The 20,162-nt window shown below is 42.2% G+C and overlaps 2 protein-coding genes across 2 annotated transcripts; one reads left to right on the forward strand and one right to left on the reverse strand.

Moving 5' to 3' along the window:
- Nucleotides 1-2,029: 2,029 nt before the first annotated feature.
- Nucleotides 2,030-6,081, reverse strand: pbdc1 (polysaccharide biosynthesis domain containing 1). Its single transcript, XM_070850727.1, has 6 exons — nucleotides 6,037-6,081; nucleotides 5,122-5,187; nucleotides 4,199-4,258; nucleotides 3,457-3,597; nucleotides 2,426-2,537; nucleotides 2,030-2,352 (listed from the first exon to the last, which is right to left on the reverse strand). The coding sequence occupies exons 1-6, from the start codon at nucleotides 6,064-6,066 to the stop codon at nucleotides 2,261-2,263; spliced, it is 501 nt and encodes a 166-aa protein (XP_070706828.1). The 5' UTR covers nucleotides 6,067-6,081; the 3' UTR covers nucleotides 2,030-2,260.
- A 5,323-nt stretch (nucleotides 6,082-11,404) lies between these two features.
- dmtn (dematin actin binding protein) lies at nucleotides 11,405-19,266 on the forward strand. The gene is made up of 14 exons (XM_070850657.1): nucleotides 11,405-11,494; nucleotides 12,278-12,421; nucleotides 12,739-12,807; nucleotides 14,355-14,463; nucleotides 14,873-14,917; nucleotides 15,054-15,182; nucleotides 15,469-15,563; nucleotides 15,640-15,751; nucleotides 15,831-15,880; nucleotides 16,018-16,063; nucleotides 16,388-16,395; nucleotides 16,710-16,775; nucleotides 17,358-17,438; nucleotides 17,717-19,266. Exons 1-14 carry the CDS (start codon nucleotides 11,405-11,407, stop codon nucleotides 17,828-17,830), a joined length of 1,158 nt encoding a protein of 385 aa, XP_070706758.1. The 3' UTR covers nucleotides 17,831-19,266.
- The last annotated feature ends 896 nt before the right edge of the window (nucleotides 19,267-20,162 follow it).

Here is a 20,162-nt window from a genome sequence, read left to right on the forward strand (position 1 = left end):
ATTTTTTTTTCTCAAATATTGAAAAAAAACAATTAGTAAGGCTAATACTCACTATTTTTTTCTCAGAAATGTGCGCCAAAATTTGTTTTTTTCTCAAATGTTGAAGAAAATCAATTATTAAGGCTAATACTCACTATTTTTTTCTCAGAAATGTGCGCCAAAATTTGTTTTTTTCTCAAATGTTGAAGAAAATCAATTATTAAGGCTAATACTCACTTTTTTTTCTCAGAAATTTATGCCAAAGAAACTTTAGCAAATGTTGAAGAAATTCAATTAGTAAGGCTAATACTCACTATTTTTTTTCAGAAATTTAGGGCAAAAAAACTTTATTCTCAAATGTTGAAGAAAATCAATTAGTAAGGCTAATACTCACTATTTTCTGTTTTCTCAGAAATTTACGGCAAATTTTTTTTCTCAAATATTGAAAAAAATCAATAGTAAGGCTAATGCTCACTATTTTCTGTTTTCTCAGAAATTTACGGCAATTTTTTTTTTCTCAGATATTGAAAAAAAACAATTAGTAAGGCTAATACTCACTATTTTCTGTTTTCTCAGAAATTTACGCCAAAAAATTCTCAGAAATTTACGCCAAAAATTTTTTATTCTCAAATATTGAAGAAAAACAATTAGTAAGGCTAATACTCACTATTTTGTGTTTTCTCAGAAATTTACGGCAAATTTTTTTTTCTCAAATATTGAAAAAAAACAATTAGTAAGGCTAATACTCACTATTTTTTTCTCAGAAATGTGCGCCAAAATTTGTTTTTTTCTCAAATGTTGAAGAAAATCAATTATTAAGGCTAATACTCACTTTTTTTTCTCAGAAATTTATGCCAAAGAAACTTTAGCAAATGTTGAAGAAATTCAATTAGTAAGGCTAATACTCACTATTTTTTTTCAGAAATTTAGGGCAAAAAAACTTTATTCTCAAATGTTGAAGAAAATCAATTAGTAAGGCTAATACTCACTATTTTCTGTTTTCTCAGAAATTTACGGCAAATTTTTTTTCTCACATATTGAAAAAAATCAATAGTAAGGCTAATGCTCACTATTTTCTGTTTTCTCAGAAATTTACGCCAAAAAATTTTCTCAAATTTACGCCAAAATTTTTTTTTTCTCAAATATTGAAAAAAAACAATTAGTAAGGCTAATACTCACTATTTTTTTTCTCAGAAATGTGCGCCAAAATTTGTTTTATTCTCAAATATTGAAGAAAAACAATTAGTAAGGCTAATACTCACTTTTTTTTTCTCAGAAATTTACGCCAAAAAAACTTTTGCAAATGTTGAAGAAATTTAATTAGTAAGGCTAATACTCACTATTTTTTTTCAGAAATTTAGGGCAAAAAAACTTTATTCTCAAATGTTGAAGAAAATCAATAGTAAGGCTAATACTCACTATTTTCTGTTTTCTCAGAAATTTACGCCAAAAAATTTTCTCAGAAATTTACGGCAAAATTTTTTTTATTCTCAAATATTGAAAAGAAACAATTAGTAAGGCTAATACTCACTATTTTTTTTCTCAGAAATGTGCGCCAAAATTTGTTTTATTCTCAAATATTGAAGAAAGACAATTAGTAAGGCTAATACTCACTATTTTTTTGTTTTCCGTAACGTCACTGATGTGCTTTGGTTTGAATTATTATTTTTACGTGTCACCGTAGATTTGTAGGTCAGAAACATTCACGGCTCATCAGATGTTTAAATCAGATCTGATTTATGTTTTAAAGCTTTTTTCTCTTAATTATCTGATTAAATTATGAATCTTCTGTTGTAGAAACAGATCAGATTCTTTTTCCACAAAACCAGCAGTACTAATAGTACTATTAGTATTAGTACTATTAGTAGTACTAATACTAATACTACTAACAGTACTGTTAGTAGTATTAGTATTAGTACCAGTTCCACTGCAGTAAAAGTATTTCTGAGGTATTAGTACTTTACTGCAGTAAAAGTCTTCACATCAGACTAAACGTTGCCTCTAAGATAAAGTGACTAATAATAATCAGTAATGAGGAGAAAAACGTTCAGACGTTCGAGGATCGACTGACTTTATTGATCGTTTCCTCGGTTACGGACAAACAAAAGCAGCTTCTGAGTTTTTACAAAATGAACAAACCTTTCTTGATTGGCACAATAACTTTACAGTAAATACAAAAAGAGTCCGAGGGGAACCAGACGGATGTTTTCAGGAAACACGACGACTGGCAGAAAATAAAAAGCCGCTGGGGTCTCCGATCCTGGTTCTGGGTCTCCTGAGGCTAACTCTGCGGACGCTTGGACAGGAACACGGTGGCGTTGAAACCTTCTCTGTTGCGGGCGATTTCGACGGCGAAGAACTGAACTCTGGTGGCTGAAGACAGACGGAGATCAGCCGCTCTGGTTCTTACAGGATCAACGTGTGATGGTGTGATGGCCAAACGTACCAAATATGGTGTTCTCCTCGGTGTAATCCTTCTCACAGTCCAGACGCAGCAGCGTGCCGTAGTTGAAGTCTTCCACGAGTCCTTCGAACTGGTTACAGAACGGACGCCACATCTGCACACAAACAGCTGTTACTGCTGAACAGTGTTTCACCTGAACGCACCTTAACTTCCATCAGGCAGCCTGAAGATGTTTCCTTCTCTACAAAGACACCAGACTTCATCGACAAAAGCAGCAAGTTTAGGAGAAAATGTACAAATTTAAGAAGAAAACATTCTCAAATGTCCGATTTAAATCTCAGATTAGAGGTAAATGTGAAAGAAAAAAGAAATGTAAGATCTAAATGTATGAGAAAAGAAAACTTATGTTCTGATATTCACTAATATTCACTGATGTAAATTTAGGAGAAGAATCTCACGTTTTGTCTCATAATGTACAACTTTAGTGTCTTTAGTGGATATCAGACGATTAAAAACTTAAATTCACAAGAAAAATTATTTGTCAAATTTTAGTAAAAACGTTAAATTCATGACTTTATGATCTCATTAAAATCACAAATGTCTTAAAACGTACAACTTTAATCTCTCTTCTCAGATTTTGAAGAAAAGAAATGAGGCTAATACTATTTTTTTTTGTCATCATCTCTGATGTCCCTCCAAAATAAACCTCTAGAAAACAGAGAAAAACACACTACAGAACCTCATAGAGAATCTGTCTATTTTAAAGTTTCCTTCAGTCTCTCAGTGATCCAGTGACAGTTATCTGATCAATAATGGATCCACTGCAGACAGGAGCTGCTGAATGATAATTCTGCACACTTTTAATGGACACAACTTGCAAACAAACAGGCTAAAAACACAAAGTTTGTGTTTTCAGACCTGCAGCTGTATGACGACTAAACATAAAGAAACAGAAGATCATCTACAAGCTGTCAGACTCAGATCCTGCTCAGCTTTTACTTCCTCTGTAAACAGAGTTCCTGATTTCATCTTGTTTTTCTGCACATGAACTCAAAGGCTCTTAGCTCGCTCACCTCTTTGGCCTCGTCAGACTTCAGGTCGTCTGGTTTCAGCAGCTTGATGTCGAGGTCTTTGAACGTTTCCCTGAAGCTCGAGTAGATTTTGTCGTCCAGCTTCGTCAGCTTCAGGAACTTCGGGTCGACGGAGGAGATGAGCTGAAACACCAGAGGGAGACTTTTCTACTTTCCTCGTGCGATGAAGTATTTTTACTGCAATTAATAAATACTGAATTCAAATAAAGGTTCCTGTTGTTGTGTCTGAAACTTTGAATTTAAATAACAAGCAGATGTGTTTCACTGCGTCCTGTCAATAAAAAACAGGGGGGGGGGGGGGGGTCCACCTCTGAATCTGTGACATTTAAATTGTAAATTTGCAAGAAAAAACTCAGATTATTAAGTCAAACGTTTGCAAGAAAGAAAATTAACAAATTTACCTGAAAAAAAAGTCAATTCTGAGATTTAAGTCTTTATCTGGAAGAAAAGATTTATTAATATATAATAAATATTCTGTGAGATTAAAGTGATACATTTGTGAGAACAAAACTAATATCCTGATATTAAACAATAATAATAATAAAGTTTGCTGATGAGGTTTTTAACAGTTTGAGACCAAAATCTGCTCCGGTTATTTTTAGAAAAGACTAAAACTTGTTAAAATAAATCATGTTAAATGTCTGTCTGTGTTTGTTTACGTCTGACAGCCATCAATCAATCAATCAATCAATCAATCAGCACAGGTCAGCTGACTGTTACTTACATTGAAGTAAACCTCTGCGTGGTTGTACGCCTTCATCGCCCACATCACCTCCAGCCGCGGCTGGAAGAGGAAACAGGTCGGAGGTTATTACGCCACCTGGCCCAGTGCATGCTGGGAGCTCTGCGGCATCTTTGACGAACGTTTTATGATCAATGGACATTATGATCGAACAAACAGACACGTTTTTAGATGCAGAAGAAGAAACTGAACCACCTGATCAGTCGCTTCACTGATCAACTGAAAATCAATCTGAACTGTTTATTTATCATTTCATCATATCAACAAACTGTCCTGTTCCTGGAAATGTAATAAAACACATTAATTTAATAAAAAGTGCTCATAAATTATAAATGATAACTCCACTGTTTCTACCCATGATCCTCTCTGTCCTCATCCTGGTGTGTGAGTGACTGGTAGGTAGTAAAAGTGTTGGAACTGGTCCATTAGATCACCTCAGCCAGCAGCCACACAACTGTTCAGTCTTACAGCCACCAGACTCCATTGAAAAAAAACATAAATTTAGCTGAGAGCTTTAAAGCTTTAGTTCTTTGTTTGTTTGTTATTGTGTGTTTAAGTCATGTTGTGTTGGCTCCAAACTAATTATTTAAAACATCAAAGTCACACAATAACACAAACTAACTAATCAATAGACGCAGCAGCAGACCAGCAGCTCCTGAGTCCTGTGAGATTAAATCCCTGTTTTGGTGAATGTAGTCTGGTGTGTGTGCAGAGAGCGATAGAACGGCTGTTTGAGCCTGGTTTATCTCTGAAAACATAACATCACTAATGTTTTGTATATAAGAGAAAAATAAACATACTTTGGGTTTTATCACATTTTCAGTGAAATAACAGTTGCAGTTTCCTGCCTGTGAGCCAATAGGAGACGGTTCCTCGTGACATCATCAGTGAAAATGTCCACTTACATCGTTTCCATAAGCGTCGGCTGGCAGAGACAGAGCGTGTGCAGCTGCTGCGGCTCCATCGGCCCCCTGTGAACCCAAAACACACCATCACTACAACAGGAAGTACAACTGCACTACAACAGGAAGTACAGCTGAACTACAACAGGAAGTTATACAAGATCTTATTGAAATTGCTTCAAAAGTAAATATCTGAAAAAGTCTTTCAGTCGCCCAAAAGAGAACATAAAGGAGGAAATGAACGTATAACAGTAGATTATTATTATGGCTAAACAGTGCATCCACAGAGGCAGATTTATTATTATTATTATTATTATCTGACCTCTGATCTCAGTCTAAATGAGATGATTAAAAGCCAAACAAGCTCTGGATTCTCAAAAAACAACAGAAGTGTTCATTTATTCTCTATATTTTTATTTTAGCGCCTTCTGAGAGCCAACTTAATACTGTAATGGTCAGTCTTTGATTGTAGGATAAAGGTATTTCCTTTCTAATGGAACTACAACAGGAAGTAGAGCAGAACTACAACAGGAAGTACATCTGAACTACAACAGGAAGTACAGTGTGTTTGCGGACAGACAGCATACACAGAGTTAAACCACATGCTGGACTCATGCAGGAGCTAAACTCAAACACAGTGAACCGTCCAGACGTCCTGGGACTCTTAAACACGTCTCACTTCATGACATTAGTGAAAACACGTGACACACTTCAGTGCTTTTCTGTTTCCACACGTGTTTGCTGCTCGGCTAGCTAGCATTAGCACCCTTAGCTAGCTATCCTGCTTCGGTTCACCGGTAAACGTTCGTTTCCTTCATTTCTCAGACTCGTCAGAGACTCTCCGGTGAGGCTGCTCACACATGAAGCACCAACAGACAGAAACATAATGCACACATGAGCAAACAGCAGCGGTCCTACCAGAGAGGCCAGTCCATTATCCGCCGCCATGTCTGTCCGACAAAGATCGTCTATACTGAAGATGAGTTACAGCGGTGTGGGCTTTTACTTCGCGCATGCGCTATTTTGTCTCCCAAAGACGGAAGTATTAATGTTTTCAACATGTTTAACATATTTGCTGAATAATATGTTCTAGGTTTGTATCATACGGCGTCATTTTGTCAGACTTTAGAGACAATTTTTGTTTTTAATGAGTATTTTTATGGAAAATTCATGACTTTTGTTCTGCTGCTACCATGTAATGTGACTGAATCCTAATCAATACCAGAAATATCAAATTAGAAACCCATTTGGTGTAATTATCTTAATGATGATTTTCACTGATGGTGTTTAGATGATAAATGTTTTATATGATTGTTTTTGTCACTTTATTGACGATCTGTACAGTCATAAACTAGCGGGAGCGGAGTGAATCATCCTGTAGTTTTTTTTACTCTTTGTGCTCGATTCTGACGGTTCAGTGACGTCATGCGCCTTAAAGGGACCCACTTTAAAAACAAGTCCAGATTTTTTTTTATTTTATTGTCTGAACTTTGTGTCTTTTAATGTAAATTTACTGGTAAAACAACCAAATGTAATAGTTTTGATAAAGGAGGTCAAACAGCACGGCTCATTATTTGACAGGTTCTTATTTATTTGATGCTTTCATGTTTATTTTTCTCTATTATTTATTCTAATCTAGGATTCATTTATTGATTGTCTGTATTTATACGCTCCTGGTGTTCTGTTCTACTGTTGTCACTTCATAAAGTTAGAAATAAAGTTCCAACATTTGGGGACATGGAGTTAAATAAAACTTCTGAATAACCATAAAAATAATTTTAACAGCTTTTAAACATCAGATGTTTTGACATGTAGAAACAGACGAAGAACCAAAACTGATGGAAAACTGGACTGAAATAAGAAAAACTGAATATTTAAACCAAATAATTTAAAACCTGATAAAAACTTAACTAAACTTTTCTCTGTGGTTTATTGAGTTCTTTATTCAGCTGTGAATAATCAATGTAACTAACAGATCAACAGTCTTTCATTGATACACAGAATTGATTTAAACATGAGTTAAAGAAAAAAGCTGAAGTGCATCGTTTTGTCCACCAGGAGGCAGAAAAAACACAGATTGATTGAGTTGATCGATTAATTGAATCTATTGACATGACATTTCTAAACTTAGTTCACTTCTACATTTCAGTTTTCTGTTGTTAGTCAGTTTTCAGCAGGATATTTATCTTTCATCATCAAACTGGTTCCTACTAAAGATCAGAAAACAGTCAAATTGTTCTTAATCAGTCTGAAAAAGCCAAAATATTCAGTTTATATGGATGAAATGTAGAAAAGCTGCACAGCCTCCTGTTTAAGGTGGAACCAGCTGCTGTTGGTTCAAGCCTGAAAATAACCATCATTTTCCTTATTGATTGATTATTTATTGACTAATGAACAGGAGAAATGTCTCAGAGCCACAAGTTTACTGTGAATAACAGCAGATATTCAACTGAAACTGGTATTTAACATCTTAACTTAAAGAAATAAAAAGATTTTAACAGATTTCTATCAAACAACTGATCAATCAGACAAGAGGAGCTTTAATAATAATATTTAATGTGAAAGGAGCAAAAGAGGTGTTGGTCCGTTTTAGGTTCTTCTTCTATTGATCTGGTTTATTTTCTATTGATCCGGTTTATTTTCTATTGATCTGGTTCATTTTCTATTGATCTGGTTCATTTTCTATTGATCCGGTTTATTTTCTATTGATCTGGTTTATTTTCTATTGATCTGGTTTATTTTCTATTGATCTGGTTTATTTTCTATTGATCAGTAACACAGGAGCAACAGGACCTCACCTTCCTCCTCCTCTTCATCCTGCCCTGCTGCAGCCTCATCACGCAGCACCCCTCCTCCTCCTCCTCCTCCTCCTCCTCTTCCTCCTCCACCCTTCCTCCTCCCAGCGCTCCTCCTCCTCGGCTGTGACCGGAGACAGGAGCGTGTCTGTCGGCCTGCCGGCCTCCGTCCTCCCGCCGCTCCGGTTCAGGTAAGAAGCGTCTTTTCTCCGCTCCGGTATCTGGACCGTAGACCCGTCCGTGTGCGCCGTTTAACCCGGGACAGACCCGGGATACAGCGGCCGTGTTGTTATCGTGCCGCTGCAGACGCACTTGCCTCCCTCCTCTCCCTCCTCTCCCTCTGATGGGGATGAAGGCCACACGGATGCTGCTCCGGCGACGAAGCCTCGACTCAGAGCAGAAAATCTGATCGAAATGCGTCATTTTCCACCTGCTTCAGGAGCCTGGGTTTATTCCAGGACCCCCCAGGACCCCCCAGGACCCTCCAGGACCCCCCAGGACTGGAGCTGCTGCCTGGGTCATAAATCCAGTGGACTGAATCAGACCTTCTGAGAGCAAACACGTTCAGAATCAGAACTTTCATCATCAAACTGGTTCAAAATAAATATCAGAAAACAGTCAAATTGTTCTTAATCAGTCTGAAAAAGCCAAAATATTCAGTTTATATGGATGAAATGTAGAAAAGCTGCTCAGCCTCCTGTTTAAGGTGGAACCATCATTTTCCTTATTGATTGATTATTTACTGACTAATGAACAGGAGAAATGTCTCAGAGCCACAAGTTTACTGTGAATAACAGCAGATATTCACACCTGAGAGGCTGAAACTGGTATTTAACATCTTAACTTAAAGAAATAAAAAGATTTTAACAGATTTCTATCAAACAACTGATCAATCAGACAAGAGGAGCTTTTTAAAAATGATAATTGATGTAAAATGTGAATCTGATATTATTTCAGTCAGACGTCAAAACATGAAGAACAGATGATGATTAATTCATCGTTGTTCATCTGAACCTGCTGAAATGTGAATATTTGATGTGTCAGTGACGAGAACACAAAGGCCTTTTTCACATCTTTTACCAAACTGATTATTAGTTATCAGTAAAGATCATCAGAGCCATTGATCATGAAACTAGCTGGAGGAAACAAGTCAACAAAACATTTACCTGGTCACATGTGTTTAATGGTGTGTGTGTGTGTGTGTGTGTGTGTGTGTGTGTGTGTGTGTGTGTGGTCCATTAGTCCGACCACACACACACACACACTCACACACACACACACACACACACACACACAGCTCAGCTCCATTGATGAGCGTCTGGCCGTTAAAAGCTCTCCAGCAGAGACACTCAGACCCATCAGTCGTCCCCGGAGACGCAGTAACATCCTCAGAGTACTGCGTCTATCTGACACTCACACTAACGTCACTCTACAGACATCGGAGGAACATAAAGCTCAGCTGTGCTCCACATTAGAATAGATTAAATAAAGTAACACGTACAGTGACTGTGAGGCTGTTAGCGTAGCTTAGCACAAAGACTGGAAACAGGTGGAAACTGCTAGCATGGATCTGTGCAAAGGGAATAAAATAGCAGCACATACTCACACCGGTACGACATATGAGTGTTTCCAGCGCCCCCTGCTGGACAGAAGGGGATCGTCGGGACGTGGTCGCAGTTTGGTTAAGTTTAGGCACCAAAACGACGCGTTCAGTTTAAGGAAAGAGTCCAGACATTAGCTACAGAAGCTGAGCTGACACCTTCAGCTGGTTTCTCCTCTAGAGGAGGAAAAACACCTGTGGTTACAGCAGGTGACGCCCAATAAAATGGCCAACTGTCCCTTTAAACAGTCCGTTTTTTCTACTGATCAAACAAACGAGATCAAACGTGTTGATCGACGATCTTAACAGAAGCTGACAGGTGGATTTCATTTCCATCTGTCTCCAGTCTTTATGCTAAGCTAAGCTAACAGCTGACCACACCTGTGCTTTTACTTGAATATGTTACGGATGTTTCTGTACTTTTACCTTCATGTTTCTCACAGAGGACTTTTACTGTCGGTGGAATATTTGTTCTCCGCTCTGTTTGTACTTTTACTGCAGTCGATGTGTTTTTACCGTGTTTCACTTTGAAGAGCAGAGAAACCAAACTGTAAGAGCTCTGGTCAATTTGAACAGGCAGCAGGTTGGGGTGCATTATGGGTAATGTAGGCGCCGTCCTGTGGTGAGACCGTGTGGTGATGTGACCTGTAATCACATCATAACATCTGTTACTGAGACTGAAGGAACCTGCTGCTGAATGAGCTCAGAGCGGTTCAGCTGAGGACAGGATCCCTGATCTGGTGATGATGGTGGTGATGATGGTGATGGTGATGATGATGATGATGATGATGATGATGATGGTGAGGAATAGGTGGAGGAGGAGGGAAGGTCCCGGCCGTGTGCTGCTGATTCTCTGGGGGGAGGAGTGTAACCACAGCAAGAACAGTTGAGGATCGGCAGGGCGTTGGCCCGGCTGGGCGAGCTGATAAACAGCCTGAGAGGGGAGGGAGGGAGGGAGGGGGGAGGAAGACGAAGGGCGGGAAGGGGATGGGGATGGAGGAAGAAGAAGAGGGAGGCAGATGAAAGACAGAAGGAGGGGGCTGACAGGAAGTCGGAGGATATCCTCCCCCAGCAGAGACACCAGCAGACCGGCTGTCATGTTGTTTAGGTACATGGCGTCTTTCCTGGAGCCTCCCCCCTCCCTCCCCCTCCCTCCCCCCTGAGGAGGCTCTGGTATCAGCCAGGCCTGAATCTGATTCACCGTGTTGCTTTACACTCCACCCCGTCAGTGCCCCCCCCACCCCGATGGACGGACCGGCGTCTCTGAGTGTTTCAAACAGGATCATTTGCTCTGAACAGTTTCATTAAAGTCTTTCATTGATTAACAGGAGAAAAGCCTCCAGTGCAATGTACAAGCTAACTATGCTAACACAGTGCTAACATAATGCTAACATAATTCTAACACAGTGCTAGCAGGTGTAATGTAATGTCATTTGCTTTCGAGTTCAACTTCACAGTACTATGAGTAACAATTTGTACGTATGAATCGTTATTTTATCGACAGCGTGAGAACAAATTGTAACGTAAGCTGGAGGAAGAGTTAGCTGCTAAGCTAACGAGCTCGTGTCCGTCTCTGAATAACCACACACATAAAGTCACTACTGCGCCACACGTGGGTTCATCCGCTGCTGGAAGTAGTCCCAGAGGAAGGCACCCTGTCCTGTTAGCTGTTAGAGGACAGTAACCTGACGTCTCTTTAGAGGTGAAATGTCATCATGGAGACGAGTCTGACGTCCGTCTGTCTGTCTGTGTCTCCTGTTTCTGTCCAGCTGCTTCGACCCGACCAGGAGGAAGGTTTGTGCCTCAGCCATGCAGAAGGTAATCACTTTTGACCACTGACAGGAATAATGAAACTTAAAGAGAAGTCGTCTTACCTGCCGACTGTCTGCTGATGTCACAGGTGGAGGGACGGGTGACTCCGGTCAACCTGCCGTCTTCCAGGGGCCCGAGCACCCCGGGGTCCCCCGCCACGGGAATCATGGTGAACACAAACACACTTTACATATAAAACATGTGACTGTGACTGTATTTCACCTGCCCAGGTGTGTTTGAGCTGAAGGATAATAAAGTGAACAGGTGAGGCACATTTAGACTAAACTCTGTGTACCAGTGATGACCTTCTGTTCATCAGACTGTTTGGTCCTGTCCCTCTGAAAGGAGACGTTCTGCAGGTAATACTTTTACTGTTACACTTTAAAGGAGAACATCTGAGTTTTTAAGCCTGAGCTCGATTTGGAGATATTCTGGTGTCTAAATGACCGAAAGGTACAAAAAGTGGCTCAGAGTGTTATTCTGAGTGTGTGACAGCATCATGGAAAGGATCCCTACAGAGAAAGGATCCCTACAGAGAGAGACCTGGAAGATCCTTTTGGTTTAACCACAAACAGCACACACACCAGACTACATTCACTAAAACAGGGATTTTAGAGATCAGGACACAGGAGCTGCTGCCTCCATCAGTCAGTGTGTTTGTGTCACTGTGTTACACAAATATTATATTTTATCCAAATTAACCCTTTAAAACACCAAAGTCACACAATAACACAGACAGACAGTAACGCAGTGTTTCTCCTGTTCTGTGAGGTAAAATGACTGTTTTTATCAATTCTTAAAGCAAATCTTGTTGGTAACACTTTTACTCAAGTAATCTGCTACCTGTGTGTGTGTGTGTGTGTGTGTGTGTGTCTGTGGTGTGTGTGTGTGTGTGTGTGTGTGTGTGTGTGTGTGTGTGTGTGTGTGTGTGTGTGTGTGTGTGTGTGTTCAGGCCCGGGTGAACGACCAGGTGGTGGGCTACAGAGACCTGGCCGCTCTGCCCAGAGACAAAACCATCCTGCAGGTGGAGAGACCCGACCTGATGACCTACCAACCACACCTGACCTTCTCCCCCCTCGACCCGCCTCGCAGAGAGGTACACACAAACACACACACACACACACACACACACACACACACACTAACACACAAACACACACACACACACACACACACACACTAACACTAACACACTACATACCTCTTTTTGTTGTAGTATGTTTTTGTTATACTTCTATTATATTATTATTTTTTATATCAGAACAGACGTTCTATCGCTGTCTGCACACACACCAGACTACATTCACTAAAACAGGGATTTAAGCTCACTGAACACAGGAGCTGCTGCTGCCTCCATCTTGTAGTCTGTTTGAGTTAGTGTGTTAATGTGTCCTCATTTCTGTGCTCCTGCAGCGCTCCCTGTCTCCTCCCCCCACGTCTCCTCCAAGGTCTCCTCCCAGGTCTCCTCCCAGGTCTCCGGAGGTAAGAGCTGCAACAAACAACAAACGCACCCTGTTTGTCTGATCCACCCACAGTGCAGAGTGTCTTTGGACACTTTAAAGTCCATCTCATCTCAGCTGAAGAACCGAATAAAGTGACCACGGGATGTTCACGCAGCAGACCGGGGGGGTTTGTGTGGGGGGGTGAAAAAAAAAGGGAAACTTTTTACCCAAACCACCGTCATCATCAACCAAGCTGCCACTGGAAGCTAAAATGTTTCTCAGTGAGCTTTATTTTGAAAATATAAAGGGACGTTGTGTATAACTCGCCTGCAGATTTGGAACATCGAGCTTAAATGACACCAAAAAAAGTCTTTAAAAAGTCGTGCAGTGCAGAATCAATGAGATCAGGCTCAACCAATCAGAGCGAAGGTGACCCCTGAAGCAACCTGACGAAGACGGTGAGATAACTTCCCTGATTCTCTTCCCCTGGAACAGACTTCATTCCATGACTCGATGAACCCTCGGCGACCCGTTCAGTCAGAGTCGGGTCACACTGGGTCTGACTGAAGTCGTCTTCACTGTGAATCGCTGCTTTGTCTTCGTCACTCAGCTAAAAATGTGACATTTGATGCTTCTGGTTTTCTGAGAACAGAAAGTGTTTGTTCCTGCTGAGGCCGCTGCTGCCCATCAGACCGCCGTGAGGGCCGCTGGTCCGAGACGGCTGTGACGTTAAAGCAGAAAGACACTGGGATGAGTTTTACTTTAATCAGAGCAAAGCCAGGCAGCAGTCAGTCAGTCAGGCCAGCTGGGAATATTTAGAACCACTACACCCCTGTGTCCACATCCTGGTGTCTGGAAGATCCTTTTGGTTTAACCACAAACAGCACACACACCAGACTACATTCACTAAAACAGGGATTTTAGAGAACAGGACTCAGGAGCTGCTGCCTCAATTACATAGTTTTTTGTGTGTTATTTTGTGTTACAGAAACATTGAACTAACCCTTTAAAACACCAAGTCACACAATAACACAAACAAACTAACTATCAAGGCAGCAGTAGACCAGCAGCTCCTGTCTTCTGTTGGGTAAAATTAATGTTTTTGTTAAAGGAGTCTGGTGGTTTTGAAGTGAGCAAAATATTAGCTATAATATCGGAAGATTAAAAGCTGGTAATTAATAATTCTTGAGTGTTTTTAACTGATTTATAGTTCAGCATTATGTCACAACACTTAAATACATATTTGTGGTGAATGCAGAGGAACAATGTAGCGCACCCCACCAGACTCCATTCACAAAAACAGGGATTTTAGCTCACAGAACACAGGAGTGTCTGCTTGTCAGTTTGTGTTATTGTGTGTTACACAAATAATTGTGTTGGATCCAAACTAATGTTTTAAAACACCAAAGTCACACAATAATACAAACACACTGACTGATGGAGGCAGCAGCAGAGCAGCAGCTCCTGTGTCCTGTGAGCTAAAATCCCTGTTTTAGTGAATGTAGTCTGGTGTAAACCAAAAGGATCTTCCAGCTTTGTTCTACATGAATGAGACCATCCTGTCTTGTGTGTGTTTTCACCTCCCAGATGAAGCCACGTGGAACAGAGAGTGAGAGCGACTCTCCTGGAGGATCCTCGCTGCAACTTCAGGCCGGACGGAAGATCAGCGCCAGCCAGCAGCATTTCCACAGACCAGGTGACACACACACACACACACACTCACACACACACACACACACACACACACACACACACACACACCTTATTAACATTACGACAGTGTTTTATACTTTATGGAGTCTGCAGCTCAAAAAGCTGAATAAAAACAGTAACAAGTAAATAGAATTATTTTTATTATTGCTTCTTTTTATTACTTACTAAAATGCATTGATGCATAAATTGACAGTAAAGAAAAAGGCTATATTATATATATATATATAATATATATATATAATATTATATATTATATAATATATAATATATATAATATATATAATATAGTCCAATGGAACTTGTCCTGAAACCTGAAATTCAGTTTGATTAAATTCTGTTTTAATAGCGGCAGCTTTGGTCTTCCATACTCACCTGAATCTTTGTTTTTCCAGATAACGGGACCAACATCTACAGGAAGCCCCCCATCTACAAACAGGGTGAGCTCATGGTAGAGGCTGCACGTGTGTTTGGGGTGTGTGTGAGTGTGTGTGTGTGTGTGTGTGTGTGTGAGTGTGTGTGTGTGTGTGTGTGTGAGTGTGTGTGTGTGTCCTCACGTCGTTTTTCTCTCTGCAGATGTTCAGAAACACGTTGAAGGTGTCATTCAGTCTGCAAAGTTTCCAGCCGCTCAGCCTCCAGACCCCAACCAGCCGTCCAAGATCGAGACCGAGTACTGGCCCTGCCCCCCCTCACTGGCCGCCATGGGTACCACACACACACACACACACACACACACACACACACACAGGGACATTGCTCCACAGTGAGCTTTATTTTGAAAGTGTCACAGGATATTGTTTGTCGTTACACCTGGTTTAATGTAAACCTGGAAAAGTCACCTGAGGTCACCTGGATGGGAACTTAAACCTGCCTCAGACCTGCTTTAACTTAAACCCTGTTCTAAGTTCAAGTGCAGGTAAGGTAGTCAGGCGCTACGAGGACGGTGATCTGTTGATCTGTTGATCTGATCCACTGATCTGTCCTCTGGCAGAGATCGAGTGGAGGAAGAAGAAGCTGCAGGAGGAAGATGAGCTGGAGGACCTGACGGAGGAGGTCCAGACGCAGCAGGAGCAGGAGCTGGAGAAGGTGAGCGGGTAGAAACGGGAAGAGAGACTCAGCGTCGAGCAGCGGCGTCTGACGGCTCCCACGTCTGATCCCACAGATCCAGTCCAACCTGGGCCGCCTCATCCTGAAGGAGGAGAAGGAGAAGGAGAAGGAGGTTCACTTCCGGAGGAAGACACAGTCGCTGCCCGACAGAACGCACATGCACAGCAGTAAGAGCGGCGGCGTCACGCTTCAGTCTGCGCCGCACTGACTCTGATCTCAGCAGCTCTTCCTTCTGTTTGTCGGCAGGTTCGTCCGCTAACGCCTCAAAGTCTCCGTCCCGCTCCGGCCTGACCAGAGTAGGTCCACGATGCTCTGTGACAAACAGCCTCTCTTTTCTCTGAACAGTTCTTTTAAACGTATAATGGCTCTTGTACGTCATTTCAGAATAAAAGTCTGCGTGTTTGTTCGTAGTGACTCGTTGTGTGTGTTGCAGATGCAGTCAGCAGAGTTCTCCACAGAGGGGGACAAAGGACGGCCTGGTAGGACTCAAGTAAAACTGGTTCAGTGGTAAAGAGGGCCCAGGGTTAGCATATGCTAAGCTAACTTTCTATCAGTTCCAATATGAAACCACAAGGTTTCAGTTTGTGTTCGACCCCCGAGTCCAGTCTTCATGCTAAGCTAAGCTAAGCTAAGCTAAACTAAGCTAAGCTAACTGACTCACAGACATCAGATTAATGTGAAGAGGAGAATAATCGTAGATGAACTGTCCCTTTAAAGTCAGAGGAACAGAAACTTGATGTCGTTCTGATTCCATGTTCTGTTTCTCACCCTCTCATCTTCACGTCGTCACCGTGTCTCTGCAGCCGCTCAGGTAAGACCGCCAGTCCAGTCCAGACCAGACCAGACCAGACCAGACCAGACCAGACCAGTCCAGACCAGACCAGACCAGACCAGACCAGTCCAGACCAGTCCAGACCAGACCAGACCAGACCAGACCAGACCAGTCCAGACCAGTCCAGACCAGACCTGTCCAGTCCAGACCAAACCAAACCAGACCTAACCTAACCTTCATCGAACACTCCTCTTCCTCTTGGCTCGTCATCACTGTTTGTGTTACCAGGTAGTATATCCAGGTGTGTCGTTCATACTGTGTGTGTGTGTGTGTGTGTGTGTGTGTGTGTGTAGAACGGAGAGGCTCGGAGGGAGAGGATGGACCGAGGAAACTCTCTGCCGAGCATCCTGGAGCAGAAGGTGAGAGCTCACGTTTAAAGGAGCAGTCTGTAGCATGTAGCTCCATCTAGTGGGGAGGTTACTGATCACACCTGGCTGAGTGCCCTCACCCCTTCCCCTCCCTTCCCTCTCCCCTCACCCCTTCCCTTCCCCTCCCTTCCCTCTCCCCTCACCCCTCTTTTTCCAGGCAGTTTCTTTTTTCATCAGCCGTCGTATCGCTCTCTGCAGACACACCAGACTCCATTGACAAAAACTGTAGTTTTTCCTGGCAGCACTCAGGAGCTGCTGCTCTGCTGCTGCAGTGATCTGTCAGTTAGTTTGTGTTATTGTGTTACACAGATATTGTGCTGGTTGGTTCAGAGCCACAGTCACACAATAACAAAAAAAACTTTACAGATCGAGACCGCAGTAGATCAGCAGCTCCTGTGTAAAATTCCTGTTTTTATGAATGTAGTCTGGTGTGTTTGCAGAGAGCGATATAACGGGATCCTTTCCATGATGCAGTCAGTGTTTCTGTTATTTTGTCCATGAAGTTTAAAAGAAATGACATTCAGATAATGTTCCTAACGTGACCTGTTGGCCTTAATGTGTGTGTGCTTTCAGATTTATCCCTATGAAGCGCTGATTGTGACCCACAGAGGGCGCTGCAAGCTGCCGCCAGGAGTGGACCGCACTCGGCTGGAGGTGTGTGTGTGTGTGTGTGTGTGTGTGTGTGTATTCTGATCCTGATAATTTAGTACAGTAAGGGTTAAGTAAGGCTGTGAGGTTACTCTGCTAATGCTAACTGGAAAGCTACACATGCTAACGGCTAACGACAAGGGGGCGGGGCATAGCTGAAGAAAGATGGCCGCCACGTGGGTCCGTCCCAGAGTGACACGTCACATGGAGTGTTTTATACCTGCGCTGAGGTCGCTGAGGTCACTGAGGCGTCTGATCGTTCTTCTTCTCCTCCTCTCCCTCAGCGCCATCTGTCCCCGGAGGACTTCGAGCGGCTGTTCGGGATGCCGCTGGCCGACTTCGACCGCCTCTCCCTGTGGAAACGAAACGAACTGAAGAAGAAAGCCTCGCTTTTCTAACAGGAAGTGCCCCCCCCCCCTTAATACTTGATGAATTCAAACATGTCGTCCATCTAACTAACCAGTCACGTCCCTGGACCCCCGTGCCCCCCCCAGAAGATCAGAGTTTACTGAAGGCTGGCCCTGATTAACCCTTTACTCTGACTAACTGATGCACTGACACTCTCACCTTACCTGTGCTGCACTTCCCTTAATAATCACCTCCGCTTGTAAACCTTCCTCATCACACTCACCCTCTTCATCATCCTCATCACCGTCGCCTTCATCACCGTCACCATCCTCGTGTCACGGGGCCCCAGAGGTCTGAATCGGGAGGTCGGGTTAGCAGGTTAGCGGCTAACCAACTCCTCTGGTTGTCATGAAGCTGGTTCGCTGTCAGCCGCAGAGGGTCACCGTGGTAACAGGGCGTGGGTCACCGTGGTAACCGCTGGTCCAGGGCTAACACACCCAGGATGACCACTGACCAATCAGATCACTGGAAAAATGACTTCATGAGCTGGTTAAAGAAGTCAGAGTTAACCAGAGTTAACCAGAGTTAACCAGACCAGCTTCAGGAGAGGTCTGATTAACTTTACTAACCAGCTGGTAAGTAAAGTCAGTCAACCAGACCAGGTGGTAACCAGCTTCATGAGCTAGTTAGTGAAGTCAGAGTTAACCAGACCAGGTGGTAACCAGCTTCATGAGCTAGTTAGTGAAGTCAGAGTTAACCAGACCAGGTGGTAACCAGCTTCATGAGCTAGTTAGTGAAGTCAGAGTTAACCAGACCAGGTGATAACCAGCTTCAGGACACCCGTCACCCGTTTGGTGCTTCGGTCCTCTGGTGTTTCTGCTTTAACTAGTTTACCGGCAGCTGACTAGTCGCGTGTTAACCATGTAACTGATTGTAAATTAGTTATTACGTGGAGATTTTTATTTATTGAAGCTTTTTGTAAGTTTTATCGCCACGTTTTTGTTTTTTTTTTGCTGCTGTGAGCTTTTATTTTGAAAACCTGGTTTCTTCCTGTGCTGACATATTAAAGGAGCAGTCCGTACTAATCTCGCCGCCACCATCTTCGCGCCCTGCGTCCGGTCTTCAGGCTTTGATTCTGGTCACATCATCCCGTCGTCGGTGTTTCTGTTGTGAAGAATAAACGTCAGAAAAACAGAAGAACTGTGTGACGGTTGTTTTCTTCCTTTAACGGCCACAGTAAAGGAGCCGGGACTACTTTCCACCAAAGAAATAGGTCCTATATAATAACAAAAAAACTTTTTATTAAAGCTGATCAATAAATCTATTCTCTCTCTTTAAACTTCTCTTTAAATAAAAGTCTGTTGTTTTGTGGTGGTGAAACATCTTCAGTTGCTCTGATGATCCAGACGATGGCGCTCTGCTCCTCTTTTCTCTACATGTGGAGTCTTTGTTTTATTGAATTCTCCATAAACTCAGACTGAATCTGTTTGTGTTTCTCTTTTCTTCTGGTTTATTAATTATTAATCACTTAATTATTCTCTGAGTATCTTCTCTGACTTCTAGTTTGATTCTTTTGTATTCTCATTGCAGTTTTTTCTTTTATTCATTATTTGAAATCTGAGTTATTTGTACTTGTATTATTGAGGTAGTTAAGTGGAGTCTGAGCTCACTGATATCAGCTGATTCACCCCAAAGTTAAGCCATAATGTAAAGTTAAGGGATAATGTAAAATAAGGGGTCATGTAAAGTTAAAGTTAAGGGATAATAAGGGAAGCCGTCAGATCTTTTACTAAACTTCAGAATGGTACCGAGGTAGAAGGACAGACTGGGTGTCCTTAAAACGTCTTCAATTCATTTTTACTAACAAAAGGCCCTAAAAAAAGCCTTAAACTCTGTCTTGAGTGTGTCCAGTGAAGCAGTGATCCAGTGAAGCAGTGATCCAGTGAAGCAGTGAGCAGTGAAGCAGTGATCCAGTGAAGCAGTGATCCAGTTCAGACACGTAGTGATTAAGATCGCTGTGACTGGATTTACACTTAATGTTCATCTATATTCTAACTTTGTCCTTAAATCTCTTCAAACTGGGTTCAGATCTTAAGCCCATCTTGCTGATGGATGCTGATGGATGCAGACCCCCCCCCCCCCTCCCTGATCTGTTACTACAGCTTCACACCTGCTGCAGTGCGTTTTTCGCACCTCGCCGTCGTCGTGACGACTCCTGTAAAGCTGCAATTGTCTCAAACGCCCCCACGGCCGCATTTTCATCACCACCCTCCTCGTCCTCATCCCCGGCCCTCTGAAGTGCAGCCGATGATGCTGAGGGTCGGTGTTGCTAAGGAACATACGGGCCCACACGTGACGGCCAGGTTTCAATGCCACTCGTGT

Source organism: Pempheris klunzingeri, chromosome 19 (genome assembly GCF_042242105.1).
Source record: "Pempheris klunzingeri isolate RE-2024b chromosome 19, fPemKlu1.hap1, whole genome shotgun sequence".
Taxonomy (NCBI): domain Eukaryota; kingdom Metazoa; phylum Chordata; class Actinopteri; order Acropomatiformes; family Pempheridae; genus Pempheris; species Pempheris klunzingeri.

Bases quoted from the DNA above. Each gene is read 5' to 3' on its own strand.
- pbdc1 (XM_070850727.1), bottom strand. From the start codon at position 6,066: ATGGCGGCGGATAATGGACTGGCCTCTCTG. The intron at 2,538-3,456 runs GTGAGCGAGCTA...GTTTGTGTGCAG, and splicing joins AGTCTGACGAGGCCAAAGAG to ATGTGGCGTCCGTTCTGTAA. The intron at 2,353-2,425 runs GTACGTTTGGCC...GTCTGTCTTCAG, and splicing joins CGAGGAGAACACCATATTTG to CCACCAGAGTTCAGTTCTTC.
- dmtn (XM_070850657.1), top strand. From the start codon at position 11,405: ATGTCACAGGTGGAGGGACGGGTGACTCCGGTCAACCTGCCGTCTTCC. The intron at 15,752-15,830 runs GTAAGAGCGGCG...GTTTGTCGGCAG, and splicing joins CAGAACGCACATGCACAGCA to GTTCGTCCGCTAACGCCTCA. The intron at 17,439-17,716 runs GTGTGTGTGTGT...CCTCTCCCTCAG, and splicing joins TGGACCGCACTCGGCTGGAG to CGCCATCTGTCCCCGGAGGA.